Source organism: Petromyzon marinus, chromosome 5 (assembly GCF_048934315.1).
Source record: "Petromyzon marinus isolate PM22_M1 ecotype Great Lakes invasive population chromosome 5, UKy_Petmar_22M1.pri1.0, whole genome shotgun sequence".
In the NCBI taxonomy this organism is placed as follows: Eukaryota; Metazoa; Chordata; class Hyperoartia; order Petromyzontiformes; family Petromyzontidae; genus Petromyzon; species Petromyzon marinus.
In genome coordinates, this window is record NC_133671.1 from 19,341,962 (window position 1) to 19,357,722 (window position 15,761).

A 15,761-nucleotide genomic window follows, 5' to 3' on the forward strand; every position below is an offset into this window, starting at 1 on the left:
CGCACAGCTATTAATGGTGCCAAAGCAAAGACAAAAGGGACCCTACGCATTCTCAGCAGCCAAGAGTCACTCGCAAAACACTTGGCATTGGTTGCCATCGCTCCATTCATAGTTAATGTTTGCCCGTTGAAAAATAAAAATAAATCCGCCTCCTTTTCCGAAGCCAGGGGTGATGTCAACCGCGATAGCACCTACATTTGCTTTTTTAAAAAAAATAGTATTCAGTTCCTGCAGCTACTTATTCCTCGACCGATCATGGATTTGTTTTTCTTTGCAAAAGTATTTTTCCTCTGGCATGCATTACTCTTGTTAATGTCTCCCTCCTTCCACGGTGCTCAACACCAGCATATTGCTGCTTGTTTTTAACCGCAGCTGTTGCTCGAGGCCAATGCAGTTCATGTGTTTGCACCTATTGGTGCATTGTCCTTCAGTTGTGTGCGGTTCATCTAAGTTTAGGCTGCGTTTTTAGTACAGTACTAGGTTTAATTTTGTTTGGTTCTTTCGGTAAAGTCACGTAGATAGAAAAAAGTATGTTTTAAAGTACGACGTTTCGATCACAACACAAGAGATCGCTTGTGTTGTGATCGAAATGTCGTCGTTTATTTATTAATTTTACTTGTATTTTTTCTATCTACGTGACTTCACCGAAAGAACCAAAGAATATGAATTCCTGCAGTGACAAAAGTTTTAAGTACAATTGTTTTCATTCAGACGTGACTTTCACTTATTTACCTACATTAAATCCAAGAGAGATTTTAATTAAATTGTGCATTGCATAAGTTTGTTCATTGGTAAACATGGATAGGTGGGTAATGCGAGAATTTGAGGACGCGTGGCTTAAAGAGTCTCGCCGGAATATGAATTAACAATCCCAATCATTTTGATTTAAAGCTTTCGTGACTGTAGGGATTCATATTCTTGGTTCTTTCGGTAAAGTCACGTAGAAGGGAAACAATAAAATAATAAAAATATAAAACAATAAAATTCTCACGACGTTTCGACTGCATTTCGGGTCTTAATTGATTGTTCACGCTTACGGTGGCTTTCAGACCGCATCCATTATTTTCGTCTCCCCCCTCCTCTTTTCCGAACATAGATGGACTCGTCCAACTGAATAACTGCCAAATCGCTCTCTGTGGTGCTAACGTTAAAAACAAGCCGCCACTTTTTTCAAATTTTCTTGCTGTGGTTTTCACACCTGATGATGATTGCTTGTGTTGCAGTCGAAACGTCGTGAGAATTTTATTGTTTTATATTCGTATTATTTTATTGTTTTTCTTCTACGTGACTTTACCGAAAGAACCAAGAATATGAATGCCAATAATTTAAGTGAGAAAGGCTCACTTCGTCACCAGATTATTTGAGCGGGAGTGCAACTTTCCCATTGTTGAGGTGCTTGGCCAAATCCACAATTGAGAGTTTGGCTGCATATGGGAAGAGACTGGGAAGCCCGGACAAAACCTCACCAACCAAACAAGAATGTGACTAAACTAATTTTGATTTCACCAGGTAAGGCCCACTGAGCTATAAAGCTCTTTTTCAGCATCGACCAAACCACAAACAATAGCTCCACGAAGTGGGTTATGTGGACATTTAAAGCAGCTAAATACTATTAACGCATGTTGATTCTAAATGTGGATGGGAAAACCGGAGGACCTGGAGAAAAATCCACGCGACCACGGGGAAGAACACCGCAAACTCCAAATAAACAGCAGGCGTCAGGGTCGGGATGTAACCCACAACTTCTGTATATTCCAGGCGAGGTAGTTAACATCTCCTAGCCACGGTGATTGCCCTAAATTACCTGGCAAACCCTGGTCATCTCACATCCTAGTGCTGTACATAACCAGGCTGACCGCTGCTTGGCTACTGAGATCTGATAGGATTGGGCACGTTTACGGTGGCTAGGAGATGTTAACTACCTCGCCTGGTATGCAGGAGGTCGTGGGTTCGATCCTGACCCTGACGCCTGCTGCTGTATATTTGGAGTTTGCATGTTCTCCCCACATTTAGAAAGATGTGCTTAAGAGTAGCATTTTCCACATGATGACACCTCGTTAACCTATCGTTTGTGGCCAGGTCGCTTCTGAAAAAAAAGCTATATTGCTTAGTGAGCCTTATCTGGTGATTTTTTTTTAAGTTGGTTTAGTTTAGATTTGGTCACATAGGCAAATAACAAATGCCACCTCTGCTTTACGAATAAACAACCCAAGCGTAACCATACGCATACTTTTTGGAGCAAAATTGTAACAGCAAAAAAAATAACACGTGGCCAACATCCGCCAACACATTTTCTTCTCCGCTCTCCCATTAATTTTGAATCCAACTTGCGGGACACATTCCAATAAACCTAAAAGGTGGGTTGATAAACCTCATTAATATTGTCCTCCAAGTAGCCACACACACCTCCTTTACATGAAAAAAGCATTAAGTCATTCAAAACAAATGGAATGGAGTTGCATGAAAAATAAAGTATATTACAATCCGCCGCGAAACGTTGGTTTCCAGTCCAGTATATATTGCATGTTATCTTTATTTCAATCTGTCCATTCATGTTTCATGCACAGCATACTGAGGCAACAGTTGAATGTCACAGGAACATAAATGGCCAGGAGTTCTCAACCACTTAACCAAGCAAAAATTGTACTGCAAGCTAAATAATTATCTGAGATTTAGTGTTGTGTGGGCTGTAATTCTGGTATAGTCTTACAGTGCAGTGCTCCCTATATGTGTTATTTACTCTTTATATGGCATAGTAGCGCTTTTTTGGTTGACTTTAGGATTATTGAGAAGTATTAAAACGTTTTTTTAATATAACACGGTTGACTCATACTGCAATGTCATATCCCCTAAAGGCTTTGGGTTCACTAGCCCTGTGCGCACCACTCTCTCAAAATATGTTGACTCTTCTTGTCAGCAGAGGCCGGTTTTATTGAATTACCGACTTATCACTGCAGTATTAAAGTATAAAGATGTGGTCGGTATAATTATAATCCTCACTAATTAGACCGACCACAGCTAACCTATTAACGCTCAGCATCGCTGTTGTCAGGCGGTAGTGGAGAACAAAGCATCCGAAGAGAGCCAATCCCTTGTGGCAAACATGTTTTTATTATTTCTTTAAACAAATATGAAGAGAATGACGACATAGATTGACGAATGTGGTTTGCGCTTATCTGTTAGTTAAATCTGAAGCTAAAACCACGCAAATTGGAGAACAAAATAACGTTTACATCCCTATTTTGAGGGAAATTACGACGAGGAATGATAAGATTATATATGTTGCACCGTACAATCGTTTGCAACACGGTTGCAATAGTAATGCACGCGCACATTTTGGCGGGAACTTTAACGCCACTAAAACAAGTGGGATTATTCTTGGGGTCTTTCGGTAAAGTCACGTAGATAGGTTAAAAGAAAATAACAAAAAAACCGACGTTTCGATCGCAACACAAGCGGTCACGTAGATAGGTTAAAAGAAAATAAAAATTACGTTTCGATCGCAACGCAACAAATCAGGATGACGACCGTAATAGTTTTATTTTCTTTGAACCTATCTACGTGACTTTACCGAAAGACCCAAAGAATATGAATCCCTGCAAGTCACGAAAGCTTTTAAGTCAATATACGAGTGGCATAAGCTTTTATTATTCGACCATTGGGCATAGACACTTGGCGACAGCTTAAGCTTTTTTGCTCGAGCGAAAGCGCGCGGAACACATTGTTTTCGTAAATGCATTCGCGTGCCGTTTTTATTCATAGCGAGTGTGCTTTGTGCGTCGCTTCTAAGGCGAGTAAATAACATTAAATATGCAGGGTAGTACCAGCGCCGGCAGCAGCAACAACAACAACCAAAAAAATATATACCGCAGTAACCCGCTTTTTGCATTACGTAGCGCGCACTGTCGGTCGCCAGCCAATAGCGCGACGGCTCCCCAACCGAGGCGCGCTCCACCAATCGGATTCGCGGCAACGGCAAAAGCGCGCTGGAGAATTCGAGGACGCCTTCGCCCAGCAACAGGCTCGACCAATGGCGCGGCGGCGTGGACTGCGCAAAGCGAGTCGATTGGCTGCTCGGGGACGTTTGGTTCCGCCCAGATGGGCCCCGCCTACTAGAAATGGGCTTCCGAGCAACTCCGCCCCCTCCGCTCTCTACCACTCCCCCCCCCCTCGGGGCCACATTCCCACTCGTCCGCGCGAGTGCCGCCCAATTTGGGCTTTGCCCCGCCCCCCGCCTTCCAACTCGCCCCTCCCCACAACCCCCACCCAACGTCCAACCTTACAAGCTCCAAAGGCAAAGGTCCCCCGTGTAGGCTCAACAGACTGCGGGGGCAAGTGCTGCTAGCGAGCACCTACGAAGGCCGGAACGAACACGCGAGTGGGTGGATGGGTGGTCAGCAGCTCGTCCCGGTCGCCTTCGGGTGCTTTCTATTGGCGGGACGCCACAGTTCGATGAATATCCACAATTCATGGCGTATCCTGCAGCTGTGTTTGAGGTTCTAACAAACATTATCTGGGTCACGAGACGGCATGGCCACCAGTACCCAATGATAACATGATGTGGCGGTGTTTATGGTTTTAATTATCAATGGAGTGCTGGACTTGCAGCCCTACATTAGAGATCGCAGGTTCGAATAGACGCCCCTTTGGCGCGGCGGTTAATATAATGGGCGAGTAAATTTTTGTAACCTCATCTCTGTCCACCCAGAAGTACTACAAGTATAACGCAGGGCACACCCGATACACGTGATTGTAAAATATTGTATTGCACTGCGTGTAGAATACTTAATAGTTAAAGAGATATACACCCGTTGGTGCTTTAGGTAAAGTCACGTAGAAAATAAAATCAAATAATAATGGAATACGACGTTTCGGTTGCAACAAGCAACCATCAACAGCATAGGCAGACATATGTGTCTGCCAATGATGTTCCCGTGTCTGTGTTTTATCATTAATTCTTACCTGATGATGGTTGCTTGTGTTGCAACCGAAGCTTCGTATTCTATTATTCGATTTTATTTTCTACGTGACTTTACCGAAATAACCAAAGAGTAATTCCTGCAGTCACGAAAGCTTCGAATCTAGTTTGAGATATACACCGTACCACGTGTTTTTTTTAAAATACCGTATATACCGTCATCGTTTATTTCTAACCCCATCTGAAACACCCTTTCCGACAACGTACATAGACAGTATTTCTATTCTAGTACATTTTTTTATGGATTAGATGAAGACCAATGCTGCCACGACACCACATGATTTAACATCCCCACGTTGCCACGTAAAACCCACGTGCGCACATGATGATCAGATCACCCTGAATACGCCGGATTTCGTCAGATCTGGACGGTAGCTAAAGCCAGGTTTTGTTTGAGCCCTCCACCAGTTTACTTGTTCGTTCAATGTACGACCACCACCGTTGCATAACCGCTCAAATGCCTCTCACCTCTGGTTTGGCTCTCACGAATTACGAATTAATTGGGATTGGCCAACAATCCCCCACGGAACGAAGAGTCTTGAGAGTTTCGGTGGGACTTTACACGGAAAAATAATACGTCGTTACAGTATCTTTCACTCGCGAGATTCGGCTACATTTCGTCTACTGACACATGACCCAGCCAGCTATTCTTGTTTTCCAATTAGCAGTCGCACGTAATGTCTATTACATTATTCTACATTACATTACGTTCCTCAAAGTATAAACCAAAATCCGCGGATAATTGTGGATAATAGGGTCACAGATAATAGGGTTGTGGATAGGAAGAATAAAAAAAGCATCCAACCATATACCGTACAGTAATAACTAGTTCTAATATTTGATTTGAAGCTTTCGTGACTGCAGGAATTACTCTTTGGTTCTTTCGGTAAAGTCACTTCTAGTAAATTTTGATTTAAAGCTTGTTTTATATATATTATTATTTTATTGTTTCCCTTCAACGTGATTTTACCGAAAGAGCTAAGAATATCACTTCTAGTAGTTCTAATATTGTAGTACCTCAAGTTTCTGATGTCACCAATGTCACATCTTGCATGCCACTTTAATGCAGTGTTTGAGAATGTGCGGTGAACGAAAAGAATTTACGTCATTCTCTTTACTCCCCTGGGTGTGGTTGGTGACGATTGTTATTCGCCACTATTTGTAGTCATCACGCCACTGACTCATCGACTATAACGCAGGATTAATGGTCACGGAGGAGAGTAACCAATCGTGCGGGTGGCGAGGCGAAAAATGTTTGCTGCTGGTGGCTGTAATTAGAGGTCCCATAATATAATTAGATGTCAAGCATGTTGGTTCATGACAGGTTATGTGATGTAGCTATTCAACATTCGATCATGAACTGAACTCGTGTGTGATGGCTGTAGAATCTACCGTAGTATTGTAGTGGGTATGATTACAGCATAAAGAGTGGCATTATGCCGCATACAGGGATATGTAGAGTACAGGAATATTCTGGAATTCACATTCTGTATCAGTCGAGCTTTATCGCAGTGGTTTGCCCGCTGATGAACTCGGCGATCAGAGTTCGACTCCCGGGCCACGACTAACACCAGTGGCGAACATCTAAACCGGACCTGGTCCTCCCCTAGGTCTACTCGGCCTTAAATGAGTAAAGGCAGCCGCGTGTAGTTCTGGCTACACCACTTCCTCATCGGTCTTCATAGGTGTTCGCTAAAAGCACTTGCCCCAACAGCCTGTGTGGCCTTTATGGGGGATCTTTGTCTATTATCCTGCCACGGTGCTCGGCGGTAGAGCGAGCGGCCCGCAATCGGAAGGCCGCGAGTTCAACCCATGATTGAGGGTTGTTGGCTCGGCCCATCATCACTCCGTGGTCGATAAAAGAAATACGTACCACTGTGTGGGAAGACTGTGGTTGTCATATGAATAAACTCGCACCCGGCATACAATTGTGGAGTTTCGCCACTGGCTCAGGGCAGTTCATGTGCTAGTACCACCTCAATACTCATTTAAGAAGGACATCACTTACAGACGATTGTGTGCAGTGTTCCTTAAATTATGAGGGGGTTTGCCCTTGGACTGGCTATCTATTTAGTGACAAAAAATACCCCTTGTGAGCGGGTATTATTTTCCACATTTTCAGTAAACCCTAGTTACCACACTTCACTGTAAACGATGTACTTTGAAGAAATTGCCATTTTACCCGGAACGTCGCATATCATGCGTGTTTTGCCCTTTTAAGGCCACGGTATATTGTACAGGTATTGATGACGAGTGTGTCGCGTTTTTGAGCGATATTGTCACTTCACCCAACCCTCTGTAACGTCGTCGTCGTGGATGGATGGTGGTTGCGGGGTGGGGGGTGATGTTGTTGAATGGTGACTCATTGAACAAGGTCCCTTCATTGAACTACACGTAATAATCGACTGTAGCGTAGCGGTGTCCTTATGCGACAACCAAGACACATAATCCCCCGTGTAGCCTTAACAGACTGTAGGGGGCAAGTGCTGTGAGCGAGCACCAATGAAGGCCGGAACGACACACGAGGGGGTGGGTGGCGAGCACCACGCCCCGGCCGCCTTTGTCTCCCCCAGTGGCGATGTTTACACGACACACCGCCACCAGGTTACTCGTTTGAAGCCGAGTCGACTTAGGGGGGGACGGGGGCCCAGAACCGGTTCAGATAATCACAACCGGTGTTGCGCCGTGATCGGGAATCGAACTCGGGTCGCCGCCTCGCGTGAACGCTAACGTCCGCCTCGCGTGAACTACCAGGCTGCCCGCTCTGTCACAACAGGTTTGACGGCAGAACAAACGGCGATGACGCTGCTAAATTGTGGTTGTTTTTAATTTATGCTGACAAACAGGAGTCACGCAAAGAAAATAATCCCCACCGACACCCACGTTCGCGCGCGTGATTGGCGCGTAATCGGGAACCGTCAGCCAATGGGGAAGCAAGCGAAGCCCTCGGCGGACGACGCCGCCGCCGCCTCCGCCGCGCGAGACAAAAGCGGATGGATACACGCGGCGCTATATAAACCGACCGCGGTGCCGCCGTCCTCCATAACCCAAACTACGTTGTTGGCTTCGTTCTTCGTACCCGTGCTGTCAGCGTCTGCGTGAGAGGTTTCTTTCGCCGCTTCGTGCACCCAAAACGGTCAGTTCTGAGTTAAACATTATTTCGAATTTTTTGATTCAAAGCTTTCGTGACTGCAGGGATTCATATTCTTGGTTCCTTGCGGTAAAGTCACGTAGAAGGGGAAACAATAAAAAAAATGTTATATTTTTAATATTTTATTGTTTCCCTTCTACGGGATTTTACCGAAAGAACCAAGAATATGATTTAGAATGTTAACGATTTTTTTTGTTGTGTGTGGGAGATCGCGATGCCCGGTGTGGGTGGAAGTAGTTTGACGCGTTGGTTGTGGCGAGAGAGTTTGGCGCTCGTGAAGATTCGGCCGCGACGCCATTTTAAGTCGAAACGCGGTCGCGTCTGAGGTAAAAAAATAAATAAAAATGTATTGCTTTAATTCGGCGAAAGGTTTTTACGATGTTTTTTTTTCTTGCTGCTTTATAACGTTGTCGTTAAGCGTATTAACGTTTTGCGTCTTGGGCCGAGCGTTCTGTTGATTTTTGTAACGTGAAACGTGACTTTTTGCTAACGTCTGCCCGTTGGCTGCGTCACGGGTTATTTTTTCTGTCTCTTTCGCCGCCCTGTTATGCGATGTAGAGTTAATCGTGTAAATTGTTTATTTTAAAATTTAACAAATTACACCGTTAAAAATAAAAGGTTGCGTAGTTATAAATTACCGTACGATACATTTTAAAAATAACAAAAGCCTACCTTTTTTTTAGTTGAAACACGATAAACATGAGACGCCATATTGGCTGTCACCATTTTATACAAATCTAAAATACTGAATGTTCGTTACTGTAAACACTTTGGGCCTAACCTGGTAAAATAAAAAAAAGTTTATTAACCCCCCCCCTCGACATTTGAACACCTTGTGCAAACGGGAAAGCTGACGATGCAATTAATTTTGCCCGCCTCTGTTCACTGGCTTAAGCAAGCGAGGGGGTTGGGAGTGGCGCCTGATGCAAGAGTGACTCAACTGATTGAACAAGAACGCTGCGCGTCATTCAACTTGACCCTTCAACTTAGTGCTTTTGCTGTGTCTTTATTGGGCAATACAGAGCAGTGTACTGTGTTGTGAAAGCGGAAATGAAAAGGTTTGAAAAATGTTGAAGTGTTTCAAGGGGAATAACCGGATGGGGGTTTTTGTCTTTATATTTTATTTTTCAGACTTAATCATGCAAATCTTCGTGAAGACCCTGACGGGCAAGACCATCACTCTCGAGGTGGAGCCAAGTGACACCATCGAGAACGTCAAGGCAAAGATCCAGGACAAGGAAGGCATTCCTCCCGACCAGCAGCGACTGATCTTCGCGGGCAAGCAGTTGGAAGATGGCCGCACGCTGTCCGACTACAACATCCAGAAAGAATCCACCCTCCACCTGGTCCTGCGTCTCCGTGGTGGCATGCAGATCTTCGTGAAGACCCTGACGGGCAAGACCATCACTCTCGAGGTTGAGCCAAGTGACACCATCGAGAACGTCAAGGCAAAGATCCAGGACAAGGAAGGCATTCCTCCCGACCAGCAGCGACTGATCTTCGCGGGCAAGCAGTTGGAAGATGGCCGCACGCTGTCCGACTACAACATCCAGAAAGAATCCACCCTCCACCTGGTCCTGCGTCTCCGTGGTGGCATGCAGATCTTCGTGAAGACCCTGACGGGCAAGACCATCACCCTGGAGGTGGAGCCAAGTGACACCATCGAGAACGTCAAGGCAAAGATCCAGGACAAGGAAGGCATTCCTCCCGACCAGCAGCGACTGATCTTCGCGGGCAAGCAGTTGGAAGATGGCCGCACGCTGTCCGACTACAACATCCAGAAAGAATCCACCCTCCACCTGGTCCTGCGTCTCCGTGGTGGCATGCAGATCTTCGTGAAGACCCTGACGGGCAAGACCATCACCCTGGAAGTGGAGCCAAGTGACACCATCGAGAACGTCAAGGCAAAGATCCAGGACAAGGAAGGCATTCCTCCCGACCAGCAGCGACTGATCTTCGCGGGCAAGCAGTTGGAAGATGGCCGCACGCTGTCCGACTACAACATCCAGAAAGAATCCACCCTCCACCTGGTCCTGCGTCTCCGTGGTGGCATGCAGATCTTCGTGAAGACCCTGACGGGCAAGACCATCACTCTCGAGGTTGAGCCAAGTGACACCATCGAGAACGTCAAGGCAAAGATCCAGGACAAGGAAGGCATTCCTCCCGACCAGCAGCGACTGATCTTCGCGGGCAAGCAGTTGGAAGATGGCCGCACGCTGTCCGACTACAACATCCAGAAAGAATCCACCCTCCACCTGGTCCTGCGTCTCCGTGGTGGCATGCAGATCTTCGTGAAGACCCTGACGGGCAAGACCATCACTCTCGAGGTGGAGCCAAGTGACACCATCGAGAACGTCAAGGCAAAGATCCAGGACAAGGAAGGCATTCCTCCCGACCAGCAGCGACTGATCTTCGCGGGCAAGCAGTTGGAAGATGGCCGCACGCTGTCCGACTACAACATCCAGAAAGAATCCACCCTCCACCTGGTCCTGCGTCTCCGTGGTGGCATGCAGATCTTCGTGAAGACCCTGACGGGCAAGACCATCACCCTGGAAGTGGAGCCAAGTGACACCATCGAGAACGTCAAGGCAAAGATCCAGGACAAGGAAGGCATTCCTCCCGACCAGCAGCGACTGATCTTCGCGGGCAAGCAGTTGGAAGATGGCCGCACGCTGTCCGACTACAACATCCAGAAAGAATCCACCCTCCACCTGGTCCTGCGTCTCCGTGGTGGCATGCAGATCTTCGTGAAGACCCTGACGGGCAAGACCATCACCCTGGAGGTGGAGCCAAGTGACACCATCGAGAACGTCAAGGCAAAGATCCAGGACAAGGAAGGCATTCCTCCCGACCAGCAGCGACTGATCTTCGCGGGCAAGCAGTTGGAAGATGGCCGCACGCTGTCCGACTACAACATCCAGAAAGAATCCACCCTCCACCTGGTCCTGCGTCTCCGTGGTGGCATGCAGATCTTCGTGAAGACCCTGACGGGCAAGACCATCACCCTGGAGGTGGAGCCAAGTGACACCATCGAGAATGTCAAGGCAAAGATCCAGGACAAGGAAGGCATTCCTCCCGACCAGCAGCGACTGATCTTCGCGGGCAAGCAGTTGGAAGATGGCCGCACGCTGTCCGACTACAACATCCAGAAAGAATCCACCCTCCACCTGGTCCTGCGTCTCCGTGGTGGCATGCAGATCTTCGTGAAGACCCTGACGGGCAAGACCATCACCCTGGAGGTGGAGCCAAGTGACACCATCGAGAACGTCAAGGCAAAGATCCAGGACAAGGAAGGCATTCCTCCCGACCAGCAGCGACTGATCTTCGCGGGCAAGCAGTTGGAAGATGGCCGCACGCTGTCCGACTACAACATCCAGAAAGAATCCACCCTCCACCTGGTCCTGCGTCTCCGTGGTGGCATGCAGATCTTCGTGAAGACCCTGACGGGCAAGACCATCACCCTGGAGGTGGAGCCAAGTGACACCATCGAGAACGTCAAGGCAAAGATCCAGGACAAGGAAGGCATTCCTCCCGACCAGCAGCGATTGATCTTCGCGGGCAAGCAGTTGGAAGATGGCCGCACGCTGTCCGACTACAACATCCAGAAAGAATCCACCCTCCACCTGGTCCTGCGTCTCCGTGGTGGCATGCAGATCTTCGTGAAGACCCTGACGGGCAAGACCATCACCCTGGAGGTGGAGCCAAGTGACACCATCGAGAATGTCAAGGCAAAGATCCAGGACAAGGAAGGCATTCCTCCCGACCAGCAGCGACTGATCTTCGCGGGCAAGCAGTTGGAAGATGGCCGCACGCTGTCCGACTACAACATCCAGAAAGAATCCACCCTCCACCTGGTCCTGCGTCTCCGTGGTGGCATGCAGATCTTCGTGAAGACCCTGACGGGCAAGACCATCACCCTGGAGGTGGAGCCAAGTGACACCATCGAGAATGTCAAGGCAAAGATCCAGGACAAGGAAGGCATTCCTCCCGACCAGCAGCGACTGATCTTCGCGGGCAAGCAGTTGGAAGATGGCCGCACGCTGTCCGACTACAACATCCAGAAAGAATCCACCCTCCACCTGGTCCTGCGTCTCCGTGGTGGCATGCAGATCTTCGTGAAGACCCTGACGGGCAAGACCATCACCCTGGAGGTGGAGCCAAGTGACACCATCGAGAATGTCAAGGCAAAGATCCAGGACAAGGAAGGCATTCCTCCCGACCAGCAGCGACTGATCTTCGCGGGCAAGCAGTTGGAAGATGGCCGCACGCTGTCCGACTACAACATCCAGAAAGAATCCACCCTCCACCTGGTCCTGCGTCTCCGTGGTGGCATGCAGATCTTCGTGAAGACCCTGACGGGCAAGACCATCACCCTGGAGGTGGAGCCAAGTGACACCATCGAGAATGTCAAGGCAAAGATCCAGGACAAGGAAGGCATTCCTCCCGACCAGCAGCGACTGATCTTCGCGGGCAAGCAGTTGGAAGATGGCCGCACGCTGTCCGACTACAACATCCAGAAAGAATCCACCCTCCACCTGGTCCTGCGTCTCCGTGGTGGCATGCAGATCTTCGTGAAGACCCTGACGGGCAAGACCATCACCCTGGAGGTGGAGCCAAGTGACACCATCGAGAACGTCAAGGCAAAGATCCAGGACAAGGAAGGCATTCCTCCCGACCAGCAGCGATTGATCTTCGCGGGCAAGCAGTTGGAAGATGGCCGCACGCTGTCCGACTACAACATCCAGAAAGAATCCACCCTCCACCTGGTCCTGCGTCTCCGTGGTGGCATGCAGATCTTCGTGAAGACCCTGACGGGCAAGACCATCACCCTGGAGGTGGAGCCAAGTGACACCATCGAGAATGTCAAGGCAAAGATCCAGGACAAGGAAGGCATTCCTCCCGACCAGCAGCGACTGATCTTCGCGGGCAAGCAGTTGGAAGATGGCCGCACGCTGTCCGACTACAACATCCAGAAAGAATCCACCCTCCACCTGGTCCTGCGTCTCCGTGGTGGCATGCAGATCTTCGTGAAGACCCTGACGGGCAAGACCATCACCCTGGAGGTGGAGCCAAGTGACACCATCGAGAATGTCAAGGCAAAGATCCAGGACAAGGAAGGCATTCCTCCCGACCAGCAGCGACTGATCTTCGCGGGCAAGCAGTTAGAAGATGGCCGCACGCTGTCCGACTACAACATCCAGAAAGAATCCACCCTCCACCTGGTCCTGCGTCTCCGTGGTGGCATGCAGATCTTCGTGAAGACCTTGATGGGCAAGACCATCACCCTCGACGTGGAGCCAAGTGACACCATGCAGAAAGATTTCACCCTCGGGGGGGCATTTAAAATTAGCTAAATTACCTTCGACATTCCAGGCTGTCTTAATTCCAGCATAATTTTAAAAGGGTTAACTTTTTTCAACAGCTTGTGCAACTCTATATATTATATGTTGCATGGAGTTACAGTAAACGATTCCTTAACATTGGATTTCCACTAATCTACACGCACTAGATGTCGAAAGTACTTTATGTTGTTTGTGCATTATAAATAATAAAGATTTATGGTGAATGGATTCTGTTTTTGCTTTTAAATATTTGAATTCGGGTTTCATAAAACCCCGATGGACTGGTACAATGGAAGACTTGCTGCAATGTCTGCAACTATGTAGCATGGCTTTTTGGTATTTGTCGAGTACTGTACCGTGCAAATACTGGCAAATTTCTGTACAGGTAAGGCCTGAAAATCACGATAATTAAATGTAAATTGATTTGCACACTTAAGTACCAGCCCCGAGGCACTGAAATTTTCTAAAGTACAATTTGTAAGGCGTTCGGAGATATTGTCAAGTGTCGCCAATAACATTTTGTTGGTTCGAGGTTGACTTGCTTTGGTCTAACCCTATTTTCTGGAAACCTGGGTCCATTCGAGCAGCAGGGTTGTATTTGCAGCTTGAGTGTTTTAACATGGAAAGGCTTTTCCAGATATGAAAATTTACAGTCATCTGGAATTTTGCACTTGGTGAACATCGCATGCATATGCACCCTCAAATGGCCATACAAACTTGTAGGCTGCCACTTGGCTTGCAATTTTCCATTGGGAAAATGCCTCCAAACCCACATTTCGTCCAGTTGTGACCGATAACCAATTAATGGAATGTGGTTGGCAAGGTATGGTCCGCTGTTGGGTGCATTCTAGCAACATGAGATGAGGTACTTGGGGCCTCTATCCAGCAGTGGATTGACAGGCTGATGCGTGTAAATGTTTAATTTCCACGTTCTTTTGCTGTATAATACTTAGCACCTTAATCTTACTGCAATAAAACTCCTGTGACTCGTTCAGAGTAAAAAATTATAGGTTCCCCCCCCCATTGACATTTGGATAATAGTGGTTTACAAACATCCCCGAAAGAGTGCGAATCGAGAAGCGCTTTTGTGTGGGTTGTCAATAAGACGCACGATATTGCACCGAGATAAACTAAACGCCACTTAAAATAATCGCCAGGTAAGGCCCACTGAACATAGCAGTCCCAATACTCGAGGGCATGTTTCGAATGTGGAGGGAAACTGGAGAAAAATACAAGCAACCACGGGAAGAGATGCATACTACAGGCATGGTCGGGATTGGGATCAAATTCACGACCTGTATACCAGGTGAGGTTAATATCTCGACACTGCGGTGCCCTAAGAGATTTCGACTGCACCTTTATTTTACTCACCTCTCAATGGGGCAAATCACATTGCAATTTCGCAACAATTCCTGCCAGCGTAATGTGGGACATAACGTGGCCGTGCGGTTTTGTGTGCGAATGACCCTGCTATTATGTTGTATTGATATCCTGGTCAAATAAAGAATACTAAGTGGTACCACCAGGGCTACATATCTGGGCATGCACAAACACCAAATGTCAATAGAGTATGTTGAACGTCTTTCGCACCGTACGTAGATGCAGGGAAGTACAACTAAACAAAAAGCAATTGTAATTACGTGAGTTTTCAATCTAGATTTAAAGAGCATAGCTCTAGTGGCTTCCTAACATCGGAAGAAAGTGTTCCAGACGGCCTGAGAAGCGTATTTGATAGCGTCTTTGATCAATGGCCAGCCAAAAACCTGCTGCGAGGATGACCGGAGTTCGCGCGATGGCTTATGCTACTTTAGGAAATGTGATATATTGTGTTTACTTAGATCCAAATTATTTTCAAGTTAATGCTATTGGAGTCATGTAATGAGATCAAAGAAAATTAGAAACTCGCAGAAAGCAGTGTACCCTAACACCTTGTCGGACCAGTTTGCGAAGACGTCAGAAGAACGACTTCCCAAGTCGTTGAGGCCTCTATCCACACTCTGGGTGAATATTTTTTTAATGCCTTGCAAAGGGTTCCCCCCATTTAAAACCACATTTTTATTCCTTGGATAGGTTTATATGAAGTGAAAAAAAATACTGATTTAAAATTATGGCAACCGGATATTACAAACGACGTACATGAATGAGAAATCACCTGTTTTGTCATTTATATTTAGCACAGCAGCGATGCTAATACTGTACTTTGTGTTATGCATTATTTAATCTTGAATGTAAATAGGATTAATCTGAAAGAGAGGGTCGTCGCCTATAACAGCTGGCATTGATTCAAGGC

The 15,761-nt window shown here is 47.1% G+C and overlaps 1 protein-coding gene across 1 annotated transcript; it reads left to right on the forward strand.

The window, feature by feature from the left end:
- Positions 1-7,959: 7,959 nt before the first annotated feature.
- Positions 7,960-13,699, forward strand: LOC116939186 (polyubiquitin-C). The gene is made up of 2 exons (XM_032947289.2): positions 7,960-8,114; positions 9,261-13,699. The coding sequence occupies exon 2, from the start codon at positions 9,269-9,271 to the stop codon at positions 13,481-13,483; it is 4,215 nt and encodes a 1,404-aa protein (XP_032803180.2). The 5' UTR covers positions 7,960-8,114; positions 9,261-9,268; the 3' UTR covers positions 13,484-13,699.
- Positions 13,700-15,761: the final 2,062 nt, after the last annotated feature.

Bases quoted from the DNA above. Each gene is read 5' to 3' on its own strand.
- LOC116939186 (XM_032947289.2), top strand. From the start codon at position 9,269: ATGCAAATCTTCGTGAAGACCCTGACGGGCAAGACCATCACTCTCGAG.